Source organism: Genypterus blacodes, unplaced genomic scaffold (assembly GCF_046128005.1).
Source record: "Genypterus blacodes isolate CSIRO-AG114 ecotype Tasmania unplaced genomic scaffold, CSIRO-AGI_Gbla_v1 ptg000148l_1, whole genome shotgun sequence".
In the NCBI taxonomy this organism is placed as follows: Eukaryota; Metazoa; Chordata; class Actinopteri; order Ophidiiformes; family Ophidiidae; genus Genypterus; species Genypterus blacodes.
Genome location: NW_027466950.1, coordinates 921,684 through 941,777, shown reverse-complemented (window position 1 = coordinate 941,777; position 20,094 = coordinate 921,684). Strand labels below are relative to the sequence as shown.

Sequence of the window (20,094 nt, the reverse complement as noted above, 5' to 3'; positions counted from 1 at the left end):
GCATGTAGTTATTCAAAACAAATAGTTAATCAGATTCTTTATTGTTATTCTACTTTTCTCTGCATTAGTTCATCATTTGATAAGTATGTTTTCCTTCTCACCTCATCATAGATCAGACTGATGGTCTTGAAATTTTGATGGAATTTTGTTATTGAGGGATCGCTTCCATCCTACCACTGATCCTCACATAGTTTACACACAAACATTGTTCTACTCTTCATTTGCTTGGGACCCTGTGAATCTCTTGGGAACCACTGGTCTTGTCTTCTACTTCCTAATCCTCCCTCAGTCAGTCAGTCACTCTGTCAGTTTTTCAGCTCAATTATGGCGTAATGTTTATTGCCATCATGTTTCTGTCGAGAAGAAGAATTAGGTCTCAGCTGGACATGCAGTATAAGCCTTGCAGAAATTCTTTATTTATGAACCTTAATGTGCATCATTTAATGCAAAGAATAATAACATTTGCATATCTGCATAGGTTGCCTGGATACACTGGCAGCCATGCAAGAACTGAAGATGGGTGTCGCCAGCGCAGAAGAGGAGACCCAGGCTGTGATGAAGGTCTACTCCAAAGAGGACTACAGTGTGGTGAACCGTTTTGAAAGTTAGTCAGCTTTTTGTACAGAATACTTACAGTAATAAATGGATTAATAATAATACATCACATTACGATACATTGGGCTCTTTTATGCTTTTATTTGACAATATTATTGCATTAACCCAGGACAAAGTTGAATCTGTAAAAGCCATGCAATATGAGACTGCTTAATCAATACCAATTCTTCAGTTGTAGCAGATAAACAATGAAGTTTCTATCCTGCACAACCTTACACAGTGACAAATGTTGTGTTCTAGGTCATGGTGGCGGCTGGGGCTACTCGGCTCATTCTGTGGAGGCCATCCGCTTCTGCTCTGATGCAGACATCCTGCTCGGCGGGCTGGGCCTGTTTGGAGGTCGAGGGGAGTACACTGCCAAGATCAAGGTGAGCTACTCTGAGATGCAACGTCAAAATTCTTAGTTTCTTATTTCTTATTTATTAAAATTGTTACTTTCTTGAAGTAGTTTTTTGGCTTCACGCCTGGAATTATTGCTAGAAGTCTAGTTTTATATTCACTGTAGGTTGGGTTATGCCATATGCTGCAGATCTTTTATTTGCATTAAAACTGTTCTGTTTGTTTGCAACACATTCACCAACTGTAATGAATGTTTTATACTGCTGTGTAATGTGCTCTGTGGATGAAGTGTGATTACTTCTGTTTCCGTGCAGCTTTTTGAGTTGGGGCCTGATGGCGGTGATCATGAGACAGACGGCGATCTGCTGGCTGAGACTGACGTGCTGGCCTACGACTGTGCAGCCAGGTACAGTTTAGATATCAAAACCAACCTCTGGCTGCTTTGTCTGAAAATGACAAACTTAAATTGTCTCTTAGAACTCAAATGCAAAATCTGTTTTTTTCATTATGAGATCATATTTGACAGCCTTTGCATGTCTCTCTCTGTTTTAGGGAGAAATATGCCATGATGTTTGATGAGCCGGTGTTGCTGCAGCTGGGCTGGTGGTATGTGGCCTGGGCTAGAGTGTCTGGACCCAGCAGTGACTGTGGTTCCCACGGACAGGCTACCATCACTACTGATGATGGGTAAAACAAATATCACCACATTGTTAAAATTAGAGAACTTATAAACAACATACAATTGTGTCATTGGGTCACATTTGGCATTCTGAAATATGTGTTTTTCTCCTCTTAAGTGTGGTCTTTCAGTTCAAAAGCTCTAAGAAGTCAAACAATGGCACAGACGTGAATGCAGGTCAGATACCACAGCTACTGTACAGGCAAGTAAACTTTCCTATATTCTTTGAACAATTATGCAGGTTTCTATGTCTGTGGACTATGGAGTAAATGGATTATTTTTCCATTAGGCTTCCTTCAAATGATGGAAATGCAGCCAAAGGGAAACAGCAGACCAGTGAGCCAGTCCATATCCTTAAACGCTCATTTGCTCGAACTGTCTCAGTGGTAAGTACTTTGTTTTACCTGCATTATTGTAGCTATAGGTGCCGCAGTGCTGCAGCAGTGTGGTCAACATGTCCTCTACCTCTTCCCCTCTGTAGGAGTGTTTTGAGTCATTGCTCAGTATCCTTCACTGGAGCTGGACCACCTTGGTTCTGGGTGTGGAGGAGCTGCGAGGATTGAAGGGCTTCCAGTATACAGCCACTCTGCTGGACCTAGAGAGGCTACGCTTCGTTGGCACTTGCTGCCTTCGCTTGCTCAGGGTTTACATCTGTGAGATCTTCCCCATTTCTGGTAAGAGCTCATAGAAACACTGGCTGATATTCTCTTGAGAGAGTCTTTTATTCTTAAGTACTCCTTTCAATAAATTGTTGGGGTGTATTTTGCATATTAATTGAAGTGGGTACTAAAAAGAATGAGTGTAATTATGGTACATCACCCATAAAGGGCGCATCTGAATAGCACTTCTTATGGAGAGTAGCTGCCGAGAATCTCCTAAATTGCTCTCTGTTTGATCTCCAGCCAGCACCAAAGCTGTGGTGGAGGAGTCGAGCAAGCTGGCCGAGTGCGTGGGAAAGACACGCAGCCTGCTGAAGAGGATCCTGTCAGAAGGCATCGACAACTGTGTGACCAAGCTGGACAACGATCCCCAGGGCTATTTGTCTCAGCCGCTCACTCTGCTAGAGGCTGTGCTGCAGGAATGCCACAACACATTCACCGCCTGCTTTCACTCCTTCTACCCCACTCCGGCCCTGCAGTGGGCCTGCCTCTGTGACCTGCTCAACTGCCTTGACCAGGTCAGATTGCTGGCAGATTACTGCTGATTGGGGTCCAAGGGCAGACCAAATGTTTTTACAGTAGTTTACTTTGATTTTATTTTATACATCAAATTAGATCCCTTATCTGGAACAGCTCACCACAACAAATACGGATACATATCCAATAATTCTGTCTCATGTTCACGTTCCACTTCCTGTCTTTCAGGACATTGCGGAGGCCAACTTCCGCACATCTAGCAGCCGTCTCCTGGCGGCGGTCATGTCAGCGCTGTGCAACACCTCGGTCAAGCTGACATCCATCCTGCCCATTGCGTATGATGGAGAAGTGTTGCTGCGTTCACTGGTTAAACAGGTCAGCACAGAGAATGACTCGGCTCTCGCTCACCGCTTCCCCCTGCTGGTAGCTCACATGGAGAAATTAAGCCACGTGAGTTTCTTTCACATTATCGTCCTTACATGGTTTGATTAAGAGATTGAAACATAAATAACGTCCCCATATCAACACAGTGTCTTTTTTCTGTATTTGTCCTCTCATACACTTTATCTCTTGTACTCAGACTGAAGAGAACCTGATGGGTATGACCAGTTTCCGGGAGGTACTGGAGAAGATGCTGGTGATCGTGGTGCTGCCAGTGAGGAAGAGCTTGAGGAAGGAGATAGAGCTGTTTTCGCCACATCTGGTCTCCAACACCTGCGGCCTGCTGGCCTCCATCGTCTCTGAGCTCACAGCTTCTGCCCTGGGCTCTGAGGTAACCTACATGCGACCTACATTTAGGGCCATAGGGAATGTTGTTGACAAGTGTCCACCCTGGATGAGATCGGTAGTGACAACAGGGTTCTAAAATAGAATTCTTGCCTTTCCACATCCCTTTCCCCTCCTGTCTTCCTCATTCCACATTTTCCACCTGAATCTATTGTTATTTAGAGGGCTTGGGCACAGGTAGTGTTTTAATGTTTGCCAAAGAACAGTAACACAAAGAGAGACATTTTATAATTTAAAACCTCCTAATGAGATGCTGAGTCATGATGAGGGATGAGACATAGCCTGTGGCGATGTCTGTCACTCTGCTTTTCTGTCACGCGTCGCCAAGTTATCACTGCTGTCTACATGCAAAGCCTGAACACTTGGTACCCATTGCCATAGTAACTGTCTGGCTGGTTGTCTTGACGACAACACTGACCATCACCTATGTCTATCTCCCCAGTCTGTTGTCAGGGTAAGAAAAGGTGCCGACATGGGATATTTTAAAAAATAGCCTGTGTTTTACATTAAGTGAGTCTGGTAATGTGTAGTGAGTTTTAGTCAGGAATACAATTGACATGCCACCTTGCTGCTATGACTACTGGTGAAGAAGACAAGTTAGGGACCCTTCAGGTGATTCTGACTCTATTTTTCAAAGCTAAAACTAAAACAAAATAAAATAAAGCCTAAATGATGCCAAAAATAAGTGATGATAATGTCCTGAGTAGCTCCAAAGAGAGTAGCTTTGGATATACAGTATTTGCCTTTGATCCTTGTTGTTTGTTGGCTTATTAGGTGGATGGCCTGAACTCACTCCACTCAGTGAAAGCAACTCCCAACCGATTCACCAAAACCAGCCAGGGCCGGAGTTGGAACACCGGTAACGGCTCTCCAGACGCCATCTGTGTGACAGTGGACAAGCCCGGTGCTGTGCTGGTGGGCGTCTGTGTTTACGGAGGAGGGGGCATTCATGAGTATGAACTAGAGGTGCTCGCTGATGATGTAAGTCATTATAGATGATGTAGATATTACATTTTACATACATTTTGATTTCACTTGATTCCATGTATTACTTTTCATGCATTTGGTATCTCTTTAGGCCCAGACAGAGCACCCAGGGGATTCAGCACATTCTCACAGGTGGACGTCTTTGGAGTTGGTGAAGGGCACATACAGCACTGATGATTCACCCAGTGACATTGCCGAGATTCGCTTGGACAAGGCTGTACCACTTAAGGTAATTACGGTCTTAAGAGAGTATAACTTAGGATTTGATGTTGAGTTGCAACATTTAGGATGTAACATATGAAGTATAACTTGTAATGTTCATCCAAATTTTATTTTACAGGAAGGGGTGAAGTACGCCGTCCGACTGCGAAACTATGGCAGCCGGACAGCCAATGGAGATGGAGGTATGACCACAGTGCAGTGCTCTGATGGTGTGTCCTTCACATTCAGCACCTGCAGCTTGAGTAGCAATGGGACCAACCAGACTAGAGGACAGATCCCACAGATTCTCTACTACAGGTACACACAAACCCAGCATCTCCTAATATCTTCCATGTGAAGTATTTCAAGCCTTTTCCTGACTTGAGTTTTTCTGCGGGCTGAAGGAGTGAGTACGATGGGGACCTGCAGTCCCAGCTGCTGAGCAAAGCTAATGAGGAGGACAAGAACTGTAGCCGTGCTTTATCTGTGGTCAGCGCTGTGGTCAGAGCTGCAAAGGATCTGCTTCACAGGGCATTTGCTGTGGACGGTGAGAACAGGAAACTTAAACTCTATTACCATTGCAAAAGTCTTGTTGATTGATGCATGGTCACTGTGACTTAATGTGGATCAAATTAGTGTTGAGTTATTTGTCTTCTTTGCCTCCAGTAGAGGACATTCCAGAGCTGTTAAGTTCCTCCAGCCTGTTCTCCATGCTGCTGCCCCTTATCTTGGCTTACATCGGTCCTGTAGCAGCATCTGTACCTAAGGTAAGAGTTTAAACTAGGTGTACAGTTTTAACTCTTTCAGTATTTACTCAAATCTAATGTCAGCCCTTGATGCGGCCATGTACTGAGACGTTCCCGTTTTCCAGGCTGCTGTTGAGGTATTTGGACTAGTTCAGGAGCTGCTACCAGCTGTGTCTGCCCTCAACCAGAAATACGCACCTCCCACCTTCAATCCCAACCAGTCAACAGACAGCACAACTGGCAACCAGCCTGAACAGGGTCTGTCCGCCTGTACCACCTCAAACCACTACTCAGTAATTGAGAGTGATCACCCTTACAAGCAAGCTGGAGTCACACAATACCGGGTAAGTTATCCTTTGACAATCTAACTGCTTAGTAAGTATTCTAGTTTCAAAATCACAATACCATCCTAAAAGACAGAAATCAAAAAGTATGAATATGTCTTACTGTTCCTCCCTACTACTCTTCCATCAGGTGTCTTTCCCAGACTGTGTTCGTTGGACCACCATTGAGTTTGACCCTCAGTGTGGCACGGCACAGCCAGAGGATGTCCTACGCCTGCTGATCCCCAGTCGGACCCTCCACCTGTCCGGTCTGGGGACCAAACCCCTGGCCCATGATACCATCAACACCTGGACAGAGCTCAAGAAGTTCTCTGGCGCCACAGGCTGGCCAACCACCGTCCTTGTGTTGCCAGGTGTGAAGGCCTAAACAGTTCTGCCTTTGTTGGACATTCAGTTTCAAACTTAAATGCATTGTTAACACAAAGTATTAGTCCTTATATTACAATAAAGTATAGCAAACCATTAAAGGACAGGTGTGATGCAGGCTATATTCTCTTTATGCTGAGCTATTTAGCTGCCAAACAAAATCTAAATCTAAATGATTTTACATATCTTAATGTTGGTCCACTATGTAGGGGTATTAATTAGGGAAATAAACCCCGGTTTATTACCCATAAATATCAGATTGGACATTGCAATGGCAGGATGTGATGGGGTTAGGATTGGGGTCTCAGAAGTGTTAATAGACATTCCCACTGTGAATGTTATTCTTTTTTTTATTAGTCATAAAATTCTCCAGTACATTGCATAAATGATTACTTTGTCTCTTGAGCGGCCTGGTGAAGCAGTTTGGTAACCACAGTGGCTCAAAGGCTGTAAAGATAATACAGGTTAACTATTCAGCGCAGGTGATAAATTAGGATTAGATTTATAGTACAAGTCAAATAGAGTATGCTGGGGACAACATTGTAACCTGTCCCTTTCAGTTAAATTGTGGCTCGTAAATTGTAATCATCCTCATGTTTGCTTTAATGTCCCTTAATGAAGCCTTATTAAGCCACCTGCCACACTAAGCGGTCACGTTTCTGTCCACGTTTACACACAGAACTCTGCCTGCCTGTCTCCGTCTGAACTAACACGCGTTTTCTCCGTCCACTTTGCTTTCAGGGAATGAAGTGCTGTTCTCCCTGGAAACGGCCTCTGATTATGTGAAAGATGAGAAATCGTGCTTCTACGGCTTTAAGTGTGTGGCTGTCGGGTACGAATTTAACCCCGGCCCTGATGAGGTAAATATATCCTGACATATTTTTCTGTAAATAGTGTAACAGCTTCGACTCCCAGCTTCTGTGTGCAATGCTCTTGTGTGAAAATCACAATTAGATCCCATAACAGTAAGTCAATAAATTGAAGTGTTGGATGTTACATGAGTGTTTTGACAAAGCATTTTGGACGTTTCAGGGTATCATCCAACTGGAGAAAGAGTTGGCCTACTTGGGCAGTGTGTGTGCAGCAGCTCTGATGAAGAAGGACCTGGCTCTGCCCATAGGTATGGAAAATGGGGCAACAAAGTTTAATTGGTTACTGTTGAGTGTTTTGTTCTGTGTGGGGCCATTACACGTGTAGTGTTTTGCTTTTTTGAGGGCGGAGAGTGAATTTATCTTGCATCTGTTATTCCAGGCAACGAATTAGAGGAAGATCTTGAGATTCTTGAGGAAGCCTCTCTTCAGGTATGTCAAGTTCAGAGTTAGAGTAATTAATCTGATCATTCAAAGAAACAGTGTATCTTCACAGCAGTCTTAACTCCTTCCCTCTTATTTCCCTGACCCTCTTCCAGGTGTGTAAGTCCCACTCAGGGATCCTGGGGAAGGGTCTGGCCTTGTCTCACTCCCCCACCATTCTGGAGGCCCTGGAAGGCAATCTGCCCCTGCACCTCCAAACCAATGAGCACTCTTTTCTTGAGGACTTCATCACCTGTGTGCAGACCTCCAGTGGAGGACGTCTGGCAAGGTAAGACCTGTTATGGTTCTCTAGTGTCTTATTACGATTCATTGCAGATTGCTTGTTATGAGATATGAATTAATTTACAGTTTTGCCCTGTAGTGCAGTTTTTAATTGGCAATTCCCAGGAAGAGTTACAAATTAGACATTTACTAATCTGTTTCTTCTCCTTGTCATTTTCCTCAATTCAGATGGCTGCAGCCAGACTCGTATGCAGATCCCCAGAAGACATCTCTGATCCTGAACAAAGATGACATACGTTGTGGATGGCCAACTACTATTGTCGTGCAGACCAAAGACCAATATGGAGATGTGGTGCATGTTCCCAACATGAAGGTAAAGATAGCCGGTTTGTCGGCGCAAATGAAATATAAATGGGAGTTCCACAGCACTGCTATCATATGTGCATATCTAGATTTCATTAAAATTTAGAAGAATTGAAGGGGGCGTAATTTTACCTGTAAAGTCAAATCTGCAGTGGTGCCATTTTATTTATTTGTTACTCACCAGTACACCAGTGTAACACATCTATAACTTGTGTTCCTTATGTTTCACATCCAGGTGGAGGTCAAAGCTGTACCTGTTTCACAGAAGAAAGCAATGCAGGCTGAGAATGTGAAGAAGCTGCAAAGGACACCTGCAAGCTCCTCCACTGCCACTGACTTAACCTTTGGAGGTCTCCCCCCCCCAAAGCTGGAGGCCACCTACGAACCCATGATTGTGAAAGAGGCTCGATACATTGCTATCACCATGATGAAGGTCAGAGGGTGGCGGAATTGTTTCTAACTGAAAAAATCAGTAAAAGGAGCATGTTGATGAATTTTCACACACATTGTGTAACTGGGATCAACTCGGGTCAGTTTTGTTAAGTCAGTGTTTTGGATGTGAGCCTTTATGTTTATGCTCTTGTTTTGGTTTCCAGGCATATGAAAATTACTCCTTTGAAGAACTGCGCTTTGCTTCTCCCACCCCAAAGAGGTAAGTGAGTTCATGCTGAAATGAGACAGATCTTTCAGAGACACAGTCTTAATCGCTTCTTTTTCATTCCCACCAGACCCAGTGAGAACATGCTTATTCGTGCTAACACCGATGGAACCTACAGCGCCAACTGGACTCCAGGAGCAGTAGGCCTCTATACAATCCACGTAACCATCGATGGCATTGAAATTGGTATGGCAGTGCAGCCCTTCTTTCTTCTGGATATTTTCTCACCCTGTCAGTATTGCTTTCTTTTACAATGCTTTACTTCAAAATGTATTTCTTTCTATAGATGCTGGTCTGGAAGTAGAAGTAAAAGACGCTCCCAAAGGCATGATCCCACCCGGCACTCAGATGGTTAAACCGAAGGCTGAGCCTCAGCCAAGCAAGGTGAACTTTTACTTTTGCTTCGCTAGCAGGTACAGCAACATGCACAGAAACACACTCGTATGATGCATGCGTGCTTACAGTCATCACAGTTTTTTGCAAGCTCGTGCCTACTGATCCTGTGCAAAAAGGTGGTGAAGTTAACAAGTGACTGGTGAACAGAGTTGGCAAGGCAACGATAACAAAATATTGCTCCTAGGATATCTCAGGGAGGCTAAAAGGTGTGTGAATACTGGACTTTACAGTTGACAGGTGGAGAAAAAAGGGAATTTAATGGGACATGTTATACCCATGTCGTTGCGCGTTTGCTCTAAATAAGATGTTAACTAACATGTTAACTAACATGTCAGCCATGACTTGATATACTTGGTTCCTCTGAGTTTGTTTTGGACTTATTCTGCCCCTAACTTGTCAACAAACACTTAACTCAGCTTCAATACATTTATTTCCATTATTCAGTTTAGAGGTTGCATGTAATTTAATGTGTTGACTGCTGGATTCTCGACCCCCTGTCATCCATGCCAGCTGTACATTAGATGTGGTGAATTAATTAAACCAACATTATTAAGCATGTTGGGGTCATCATCGTTTTGTGAAACCTTCCGTTTGGGATTTTACAATGGGGAAACAAGCAACAACTGCTCATTAACTCAGCGCTGTACATTTCCTTTCTGAATACATTGTGCCTTGTACCAGCCGAGATCTCCGTGGGGAAAACGGACTTGATTCATCCAGCTGGTACCTCTGTGTACTTCTCATGGAAGCAGGCTCTTGTGTGGGTCCTTGCATGCACTGTCCCACCATCAACCTGTGCAGCTTCCTTCTCTTCCTCCTCTTCCTCCTTTCCCTCCTGCTGCACTTCGTGTTTTATTTTTTTCTTTCTTTCCCTCTGCTCCTGCGGCTCACAGTCTCCATCTCCCTCTGCTTCTCTCAGGTCCGCAAATTTGTGTCCAAGGACAGCGCGGGCCTGCGTGTGCGTAGTCACCCCTCCCTGCAGAGTGAACAGATAGGCATAGTGCATGTCAATGGCACCATCACTTTCATTGACGAGGTAATTGACTTTGGACAAGGCAGAGCACATGTTGAATTTTTTTAAGTAGACTAGCTGGAGCACTGTCGCCCTTTTTACTCTCAATTTCCTTGTTTCCTCTTATTCTAATCAACAAGGATAGAATATATGTATTGTAATCATAATTATCATATATTTTTTGTGTAGCATAACCGTCTAAATAACTTTTTAAGTCTTCTTTGATAGCTTCTATATGTATTATGTGTAATTACCTCAATAATGATTACTACTTTCTTCTAAGCTTGGAAATGTGGTCCTCTCATTTTGCTTCATACCCTTGCAAAGCACTCTGAGATCAAAGGAAAGACGTGAACATTCGCCCTGTAAAACCTTGGGATGCCATGCACAACAATTAAAACAATGGCCTTCAAAGCCTCCTGATTGGCTCTTCTTTACATATTTAACAGATCTATTCGTAATACTTTACACAGAGTAAAAATTCCAGCTCCCAAAATGTTCAGTCCACCCTCCCTGAAGTTCTTGTCCTGCGATCCGACTCTGGTCTTTCCTGCAGTCTCAGAGTTGTTGTGTGTGTGAAATCTTTGCCCCTCCTGTTTCTGTAATAACAGGGTGGTATGGCCGTGCTCTGCTCTGTTGCTTGTTTTCCCTTAGATCCACAATGATGACGGTGTATGGCTCAGGCTCAATGATGAGACAGTAAAGAAGTATGTTCCCAGCATGAATGGGTACACTGAAGCCTGGTGCCTCTCTTTTAACCAGCACGTGGGCAGGAGCCTCCTGGTCCCGGCCGACGTAAGTAGAAGGGCTGCTGGACAGTCTGACTCAGTTTGACGACAGAAGCTCCTGTGTTGCTCATTTGGGGAAATGGCTTGCGGAAGTGAAGATTAACAATGGTTTTCTGAGGGCCCTCCACCTAGTGTTTGGCACCCACGCCCCAAATGTCCCCAAAGCATGACAACAATAACACCTTCATTAACAGAATGTGTAACAGAACAGCACCTGGGAGCATGCATGCTGTCATTCTCGTCTGAAGGTGGAAATTTGACCTCAGCATGGACATTGTGTGTTTATTGGACGTGACACTTGTTGAGACTTCAACGGCAGTGTGTGTGTTCAGTGCTTTGAAGTGAACACCAAGTTAGAAATTTGACTGAAAAAGGACAAAGATGAGAGATATAGCTTTTGTGGATCCATCTTCAGTGTCCAGTCCTCGTTTCCTCATCGCCTCTCACCCATAATCCACAAAGGTGCACACACCAGAGCATGTGATGGTAAAAAAAGGTTTTGCACATTGTTGCTCCATGTCACGAAAACCACCACAATATTCCACAGATGTTCTAATTGGGTGTAATTTGAAACCTGATCATGTGTTGTGACACTTTCTAACACACTTACAAGGGCAGTAACTACAAGATGAGCAATAACGTACAGGTGGTTTTCTCTCATGAAGCGCTCACTAATGCACCATGGGAAATTGTACCTCTCCTCCTCTACAATTCCACCTCTGCTTTAGGTGCTGAAAGGGCTTCCATGTAAGGTCTCTGTCTGAACAGCATGACACGCTACATCATCCAAATGGGGAATTTTTTTGGAAGTTATTTTGTTTGTATTTCTTTGAGTTGTGTGATCATGGATCAAGAGGGTCTGATCTTAAAGTTCTGGTCCTTTTCTCGGCCCCTCCTCCCAGCAAATGCATTTGTGCAATTTTTACAGTGAAATTGAATTTAGCTGGATCTGGATCTAAGAGGTGCAGCCTGCACAGGCTAATGGATTCATCAGTGTCTTTGTTTGTCCAGGGCTTTATTTGATGCTACGCTTGATTTCTGAGGTATTCAACGATTTCACAGGCTACTACTCTATGTCCGTATTCTCAGCTCCAGCCCCCTATTATCTACTCCCTGACAATTTCAGTCACAGGTTTATTTGATGCCAGCTTCTTCTTCAAATCTTGTCTAGTAGAGTTCTTGGAAAAAACCACAGCCGAGTTTTGTTTTCTTCTTCCAAAAAAATGCATCAGCGCTTTCCCCCATCCTATTTTCTGTCCTCTTGAGCCGTCGACCGTTTCTTGACTGTCTCACAATCTGTTGCTCAGAATGTCTTTAATGCTAGCCAAGGAGTCAGGGATATCGGCTTTTTGTCCTGGACTCCCTTATCTGTATTCCCACCACAGGTGAGTTGTATGAAGGACAGACACTGTATATTGTCTATAGCTTGATTGCCCTAGAGTTTATCATGTGTTTATTTCTACTCGTCCTCTTGAACCCCTTGTGACGTAGTCTTCCTGCAGTGCTTACAATCCGACATGAGGTTGAACCACAGTTGCATGGTTGTTTTTGTTTCCTTTAGACGTGTTGATCGTAATGATCTTTCAGAGACGGCTGCTATTTGCTTAGAGTCCTCAATAGAATTGGGATTTGGCTAGACATTATTTCTACTTCCTCGTAAAAAAAAACCTGTTCAAGTTTGTATGTTGCATGGGGTTGAAGAGACTAATGTGTTGCATGAGGTTTGGTTTGGAAAGATTGCTATGTACTGTTTAGTCTTGTATCCCCGTTTGTCACACTGTAGCATGTCTCCCTATAGTTTGTATGGAAGTGAGCCCTGAATTTGACAGTCCCATGTCTACTTGTCATTTTGATTGTAATGTTGAAACATTCTGTCACGTATGTACATTACAGGTATTTGGATATGAGCATTTACATTAGGTTGTGCACCTCATAAAGTATGTAGTATATTTAAGCGTTTAGAATATACCTACAACTGTTTAGTTCTGCTAAGGAAAGAAGGTCGTGTAGGGTTTCAACTCATCTAGGTCAAGTGATGTGTAGCAGTTTTATAGGAGAAAAAACGAACAAAGCCTCTCAAAGTGCCTCATGTCCTTGATTTATACACAGCAAATCCAGGTGCACTCGGTTTGCAGCCGCTAATGATACATAATCACGGCAGTTTGCTCTTTGAATATGCCCCAATGTCATTAAATGAAAAATGGCTTTCTGTCTGAATCCTGGGGTTTTACGATGGATTTGTTGTCCTTTCTAGGTGCTAATATGGTGGGAGAGAGTGGGAAAATTGTTCCCTGAAAATAATGCTGTAGTTTTACGTTAGAGAAACAGGTGTGACGTTTGCGTTGTTAAACATTTCGAAGGCTCATACAGGGAGAGTTTAGGCAATCCCCACAGTTTATGTAAGAAGTATGTAGTATGACAGTGGGATAAATTACGCTGGCATTGAGTAAGAGTAGCAGTAAGTGCACTCCCTCCACACCATAAATCTAAAAAACGTGGGGAGAACATCTGCTGTCTCCCTTAAGGATCCAGTGTGTTAGCAGCCAACTGAGTCAGCCAATACGTTACTGGATTTTAGAAAAATCTGCTCAAAGCAATAATCTCCTCCAGGGGGGAGGTTTGAGAATAATGGTGATCATTTATAAAAGCAGGAAGCATCGTTATTCAATTTCTCAACGTTTAGATGAGGTGACAGCAGCATTATTTAACTGAACTCCTAAGTACAGAAGGAGTTTCTTTTCTAATCCTTTACTTTCCAGACATGCTTAAGTCTTTAATATCCCTACATCAGGCTAGGTTACAGGTGTGCTCATATACATCATCCACGTTAGTAATGAACCTTATATATTTTGTGGTCCTGACAGTTATTTGCAGTAAACTTTGTAAATAACCCCCTTGTCTTTTATATTTCTGTATCCCGGTTTCATGTTATTCTGTTGTCTAATCTGTGCTTTCCCTTCTTGCAGGAGGTCAGGGGCCAGTCGGAGGAGAATGTAAAGGAGGTGAGCAGCTGCCCCTCCCAGGAAGCCCCAATGGGGGTGCAGAACAGGGCAGGGCAGGGTGGAGGCCCGGGGCTTTATAAGGTAGTGAAGACCGGCCCCTCTGGTCACAACATCAGAAGCTGTCCAAACCTTAGGGGTATCCCCATTGGAATGTTAGTTCTTGGCAACAAGGTCAAGGCCATAGGCGAGGTACGCACTCACCCCAAATGATCCAATGTTTTTGTTGTGGCTGGAATTAGACTTAAATTAGTTTCTTTAGATCACATAAGTGCTATTATTTCTCAATTTTTCCCGCAACTCTCTAACCACCAGTCATACACATTTCCTCTTTTTTCGTGACTTGATTTGAATGTAAAGAATGTCATTTCTCCTTCAAAGGGAAATGCATCAGGTGCTTCTGGGTGTGGGTGTGTGCTCTTTATCTTTCACACTAGTTGAGGTCCTTTCAACTCCCATGGCTGCAACATTTTTGCGTGCTTCCTTACTAATTTCGGTTTGTCTACAAATTCATTGCAGTTTTCAAGGTGTCGTGTTCAACCGCCTCGAGACTTCTCAGCGGAAGTCTGGTTCGCAAAATGCTGGAGCCATTCTGTGCCTTGACTGTGTCTTTCTTGCACTCTTTAACTCCTCCTGTGAATAACTTGGTACTTTGACCTTCCTAAATTGTCTTTTGACCTGGTGATGAGTGGAGCTGGCCTTCTTTTGGACATGAGCTGTCATTGGCTGCTGTGGTGTGTCATGCTGTTCAATAGTTTCCTCTCTGAGCCCTGTACTGGAATGCCCTGTCTGGATCTGAGAGGTGCAGCCTGCACATACTAATACCTTCATCTGTGTCTGTTTGTCCAAAATGATGATATTTCAGGGAGTTGAGACAAAAACAACCCCATGCATTTACCTTTCAGTAAGCTACCCCTTTTTAGAGTAAGTTTCTTTAATATAGCTACGTCAGTTTTGTCCTGCAGTGTCTGTTGATACAATCTAATCAGATTCATGTGATCTGCTCCTGTGGGTTTTGTATGTGTCAATCAGGTGAATTGGATGTTTGCATGTCAGTGATCTACTGCAATACAGTTTGTGTTATGGCTCTGTACATTGTCTGTGCAGTTAGAACATAGATAAAGTTTGTTTATTTAGGCTGTATAGATGAGGACTAGACAAAGTGTTTGTATGGTTTTGTCTATAACAAGGGATTGGTGTGTGTGGTTGTGGATAAAGAGTGCTGTTTGTGTACCAGGTGGTGAACTCGGAGGGAACCTGGGTACAGCTGGATAAGAACAGCGTGGTGGAGTTCTGTGAGAGTGATGAAGGAGAGGCCTGGTCACTTGCCAGAGCTCGCGGGGGAAACCAGTACCTCCGCCACGATGATGGTAAGGCACAAAAAATCCAGTGGGGAAAACTTTGAACATCCAAATTTGAGATAACACATTTTAATTTGCCGTTTTAGAACAAGCATTGCTTGAACACGGGGCTCAAACCCCCCCACCCAGCCCTTTCTCTGTGCAAGCCTTCAACAGAGTCACTACTTCAAATGGAGCACAGGGCTTCGACTATGGCATCTCTAACAACAAAGGTGAGACCACTGATGTGCCGACGTGGATTTCAAGACTACTTCTGAAAGCCATTTTGATTTATGTTCATTTGTTTGAACTTTTCTGAAGTTCTGGTTTAAGGATTTGAGTGAGCTATCTCTATAACTGATGTATATTCTCATCTCTCACTTCTGTCTTCTTTGTCTTTATTCACTGATTTTTTCCATGTACTTAACATATCCTCCCCATTATTTACGCCTGGACTCCATCCTATATTATTTTCAACTCTAAAAATGGACCCGTGTGGTGAAAAGCCACTCGGAACACTGTTTGGTCACAGTCCCTATCTTTGGTTATGTCCTTAAATCACTCCAGCATGTGATACTTCATCTAAATGCAAAACGAACGGGAAAATATCTTTGCCACCCCAGTTTATAGCCCCACCCCTGCATCGTATCTGTTCTTATTTATTTGTGATCGGATGTATCAATCCCTTTGATTTAATAGGTGACATTGATGAGTCAGTCAGTCTCTTCTCTCCTTATTTATGCATGCTTCTTGTTGCTCTTCTGTTGGTGTTGTTTCATGCTTAACATCACTGCAGTGTCAGGCGTCTGTGTTTGTCTGTGTGCATGGGCCATTGTGCTTCTAAGTTGGATTCTTCCACTATTCACTTTTCTCCAGTCCATATGAGTGTAACAGTAGTTATTGTAAAACCAATAACTGGGCCTGAACCTTTCTGTGTGATTTCATCCCTTTCCCTTTGTTGCTTTAAGGCTACTTTCTTCAGTAACCGGAGTTCATTGACATAACCACAAATCTCAGATATATACTATACGGGTGAGCGTCTGGCATTGACAACGCCTCCTGGTTGTGACCTCATCATGACCTCTAGCTCCACCACCCTAACCCGGACTGGCCTGTGTGCCAAAGAGGCCTGCTCATTTAATCGAGTTCACTTCTTGAATCATTCGAGTGAGACGCTTCTCCATGCTAATCAGAGAACCATGGTTATGCAAATAATACAAAGTTCTCTTTCTTAAGTATTAGTTTCATGTCTCACAGTGGAGAAAAACTGACCTGACGGGTTCCAGTCTTTACCATTGAAAAGGCCAGCTGTCTTTGGAAATAATGGTGAACAGGAACTGCCGCAGCCATTAGACGGTGGCTACAGGCTTACCTTGGGTCAGGGTGATAGCACAGTCTAAGCGGAGCTATGAATCACCCCCTCGCTCCCACCCATATTGTGAAAACACCATCAAAGAAGATTAGGTTGGAGTGCAAACCTGCAGCCAAGCTTTTGCTGGGAATGTCTTTCCAGAGTGGAAGCACTCAGTGGGCAATTTTCCAAGCCATTCAGACCACACTCACTCAGAGCTCCAGTTTGGTAGCAGGGGGGCTGTACTACAAAGCGGGATGAAGGGGTTAGCTTGCTTGCTTACTTCAGGCTCAAGTCTGATTTATTTTTTTTTGATGTAACAGACCTGCCTCACTTGTGATAGTGCCCTGTTGCCCACGTAACTTTTTAATGGTAACAGCTTATGTTAGAGTTTAGTCAGACTGAAATATAAAGCATCACCTGGTGACCCATCAACTCCTTTTGTAAAATAGCATCACTCTTCCTGCAGGATCACGTTGATGTATCGTCTCTCTCGTAGATATTCAGATACCGGAAACTGCTTGAATTCCCTGAGGATATTCTTTACCAACTGTGCGGATTCTCTGAGGAAGCCAGAAAGTATTTATGTGCTGTTTCTTAGTTGGTTAGCCATGCGTTTCATTCTGACGGGATTAACTGCAACTGAAACAGTAATGATGAGAATAATGCTTTGTCTAAGACATTAATCACAGGTGGTGATCAAAATCCTTTGTGCTCAGTATACTTTATGTAGAATATGACAATACACACACAAAGAACCTTGGTGTGGTTGCTTTAAGATTTCATAGACTGTAAGAAGTAGAGGCTCAGTGCATAGTAATAATGTAAACATACTGTGTTAACATACACATTACACGAGATGTAGTCTTCTGCCGGCGTTCCTCTCTGGCATTTGCAGCAGCGGTGTTGCTCTTTGTGGTCATTATAGTGTAGCTTTATATTCTTCATATGCCTCTAATGTAATTCTTCTCCTCTTCTGATGAGAAGTATGCCATATGTGACCATATGTTTCAATGGGTTTGTCTTTGCAGACACCTCCCGTTATAGGGAACATGCACGTTGGTGTTGACAAAGTGTGTTGGTTAGCAGCGTTGTGATTCTGATTACACCTGATTGCGCGGTTTAGATTTTGTCAAGCCAGCTAACTGAGGCTGAGGTCTGTTGAGCTTCTTTGTAGTACAGCCCCCTGGTGGCTTCATTGAACAGGGTAAAGAATAACACCCAGCTGGCCCAAAGGTTGGGGGGGTTGCTCTGACAATGATCTGTTGCTATTATTTAAGTAATATTTGAGAAATAATGGCTTCAATCTCTGTTTTGTTGTAATTTAACATAACATTATACCAGATTGCTGCCTGCAATTCACTTAGGTACAACTTCAGAATAAACATGAACATCACCGTAAGTGATGGGAGCGTCATAACCCACAAAGGCTTTAGTTTTTCTCCATTTCCCACATGTGCCATGCAGGCCAGATACCAAATGTGACACTTGAAATGAACACCAAGAAAGAGACCCCTCCCACCCCCGCCCCTCCTCAGTATACATTACCCCTGTTGCAGATGACTGATTGAGTGATCGATGGTTAACAAGTAGTGAATGACTTGCATCTCCCTTTGGAATCCAAAAACCGTAGTATAAGCTGTAGTTTTTCCCCTTCCTTTGTCTTCCGTGTTCGCAGGTGACCGGTTGAGTGCCATACTGAATTCCATTCAGTCTGGGCCCTTCCTCTCAGCAGCTCCCTCTTCCTCCGTATTTGAGCAAGCCGCCCAACCTCCCTCCTCTTCCCTTGTCCACAGTCCATTTGTGTTTGGACAATCCCCCTCCCAACTGTCTCAGCCACAACCTCAGCTTCTGAGTAAGTCTGTCCTACTGTCTGACAGCGCTTGCTGGCAAAGATGTTGGTACTTCTTTCCTACCTTTGGGTGTCCTGGTTTGTTCTCTTTTGCTTTCGTTCTGTTCTTGGGGGGGACGGTGGGTGTGATGTGTGACACATAACATAGCTGTTATGTTCTGCACTGCAACAACATCCTTAACAAGCCAAAATGTCTAGTATTGAGTATTCAAGTCTTGTTTTTTTAAATGAGGGGGTACTTTATTACTCTACATACACGTTATTTAACTTATTTAGTCAACACTTGATTGGAATTTGCCTTGGTGTGTGGACAGGAAGGCAACAATAAACAATAGAACACAAATACATGCCAATAATACACACAGGTATAATAGAAACCATGCAGCAAGATCTGAGCCTCAATGCTAGACCACGTGTCTTATTAGGATTTTGCTGTGTACTGAAATACTGGGCTGACTTGCTTGTTTTTCTGCTTGCCCTGTATTGTTTAGTCAGCTCATTCCTCTCATCCTCATCCCTCCTCCTCCTCCTCTTCATTGCTGCTTTCACTGAAGGCCCGCAGCTTCCATCTTCGATTAACGCCTTTGTTTCATTCTCTGCCACAACCAGCCCAGAGTTCCACTGCTTATATAGGCGTCTCCTGGTAGTAATGAGATAGAGAACTGAGGGTTTGTTTGTATCACAGGGGTTATATTATAAAATAAGTGCATTTCATTGAAATTAGGAAAGTAAATTAGATTATTTTAGAGCTTGGGCAGGGAACTAATTTAAGGTCTTATATCGGTGACAGTATGAGACCTGTATTCCAATCGTGATACCAAAATGCTACACTTAATCAATACCTTACTTTGCGGGGTATAAACTTTTATTCCTACACACCTTTTTATTTATCAAAATGCAAAATGCCATATAAATTCAGAAGTTGTGATCAGTAAGAATGTGATCAAAGACTGTGAGAATGACACATTTAGTGGTTGTCATTACCCAGTCCACCTTAGAACAGGGTCCAAAAATATTCTCTTTGTAACTCTTTTCTCTATCCTGTATGGCTGCGTGTCAGTCTATTTGCCTTGTTACTCTCTACGTCTTTTTGTCTACCTGGTTTCCTTTTGATTGTTTCCCCTTTTTTCCCAGTCTTTCCTTTCTCTCGTCAAGTCTGTGGATCTCGCTGTCTCTGTAATGTCTTGTCATTGTGTCTCCTTCTGCGTCACTCTTTTGTGTTCGTCTCCCCAGCGTGTCAAACCCTAATGCGTCTGTCTGCCTTCTGTCCCTGTTGTGGCCTCCTCGCATTTCAAGCCTTTGTTTGTTTACCTGCCACTGTTTTCTGCTGTAGATGGTTCATCTCGCAGCCTTGCTTCTCGTGATCGTGTGCACAAAAGCAGTGTGTCCACAGCTGAGCGTGGTACTGCTCTCTCATCTCTCGCTCTAAGGCAAAAGGGTGGGTAATCTCAGCATGCATGCCTCCCTCAGACTGGACAGAGGGTGGGTAGGGACTGGGGAAGGAAAGTGTTTGTTTGTTTGGTGAACAAAGGACCGCTTTGTTGTTTTATTGGTAATAATTTCAATTTGGCCTTATACTTATCCTTCAATATCCTGACAGT

General features: G+C 43.4%; 1 protein-coding gene across 14 annotated transcripts in view; it reads left to right on the top strand.

Moving 5' to 3' along the window:
- The window catches only part of mycbp2 (MYC binding protein 2), a 54,816-nt gene that overhangs the window by 22,766 nt on the left and 11,956 nt on the right, over positions 1-20,094 (top strand). For 5 of the 14 annotated variants that reach the window (XM_076165673.1, XM_076165669.1, XM_076165672.1 and 2 more), the window contains 32 exons: positions 479-604; positions 856-983; positions 1,269-1,360; positions 1,507-1,641; positions 1,752-1,835; positions 1,923-2,019; positions 2,115-2,307; positions 2,536-2,810; positions 2,998-3,219; positions 3,350-3,541; positions 4,330-4,536; positions 4,634-4,771; positions 4,883-5,061; positions 5,148-5,290; positions 5,410-5,510; positions 5,615-5,833; positions 5,964-6,186; positions 6,941-7,059; positions 7,232-7,319; positions 7,451-7,500; positions 7,608-7,780; positions 7,963-8,107; positions 8,333-8,530; positions 8,694-8,749; positions 8,826-8,941; positions 9,042-9,139; positions 10,071-10,187; positions 10,818-10,958; positions 13,918-14,142; positions 15,188-15,320; positions 15,398-15,523; positions 18,320-18,496. In XM_076165673.1, coding sequence (XP_076021788.1) covers positions 479-604; positions 856-983; positions 1,269-1,360; positions 1,507-1,641; positions 1,752-1,835; positions 1,923-2,019; positions 2,115-2,307; positions 2,536-2,810; positions 2,998-3,219; positions 3,350-3,541; positions 4,330-4,536; positions 4,634-4,771; positions 4,883-5,061; positions 5,148-5,290; positions 5,410-5,510; positions 5,615-5,833; positions 5,964-6,186; positions 6,941-7,059; positions 7,232-7,319; positions 7,451-7,500; positions 7,608-7,780; positions 7,963-8,107; positions 8,333-8,530; positions 8,694-8,749; positions 8,826-8,941; positions 9,042-9,139; positions 10,071-10,187; positions 10,818-10,958; positions 13,918-14,142; positions 15,188-15,320; positions 15,398-15,523; positions 18,320-18,496 — 4,716 coding nt within the window. The remainder of the gene's footprint in view (positions 1-478; positions 605-855; positions 984-1,268; positions 1,361-1,506; positions 1,642-1,751; positions 1,836-1,922; positions 2,020-2,114; positions 2,308-2,535; positions 2,811-2,997; positions 3,220-3,349; positions 3,542-4,329; positions 4,537-4,633; positions 4,772-4,882; positions 5,062-5,147; positions 5,291-5,409; positions 5,511-5,614; positions 5,834-5,963; positions 6,187-6,940; positions 7,060-7,231; positions 7,320-7,450; positions 7,501-7,607; positions 7,781-7,962; positions 8,108-8,332; positions 8,531-8,693; positions 8,750-8,825; positions 8,942-9,041; positions 9,140-10,070; positions 10,188-10,817; positions 10,959-13,917; positions 14,143-15,187; positions 15,321-15,397; positions 15,524-18,319; positions 18,497-20,094) is intronic. The other 9 variants (XM_076165675.1, XM_076165674.1, XM_076165670.1 and 6 more) reach the window with 8 other exon arrangements.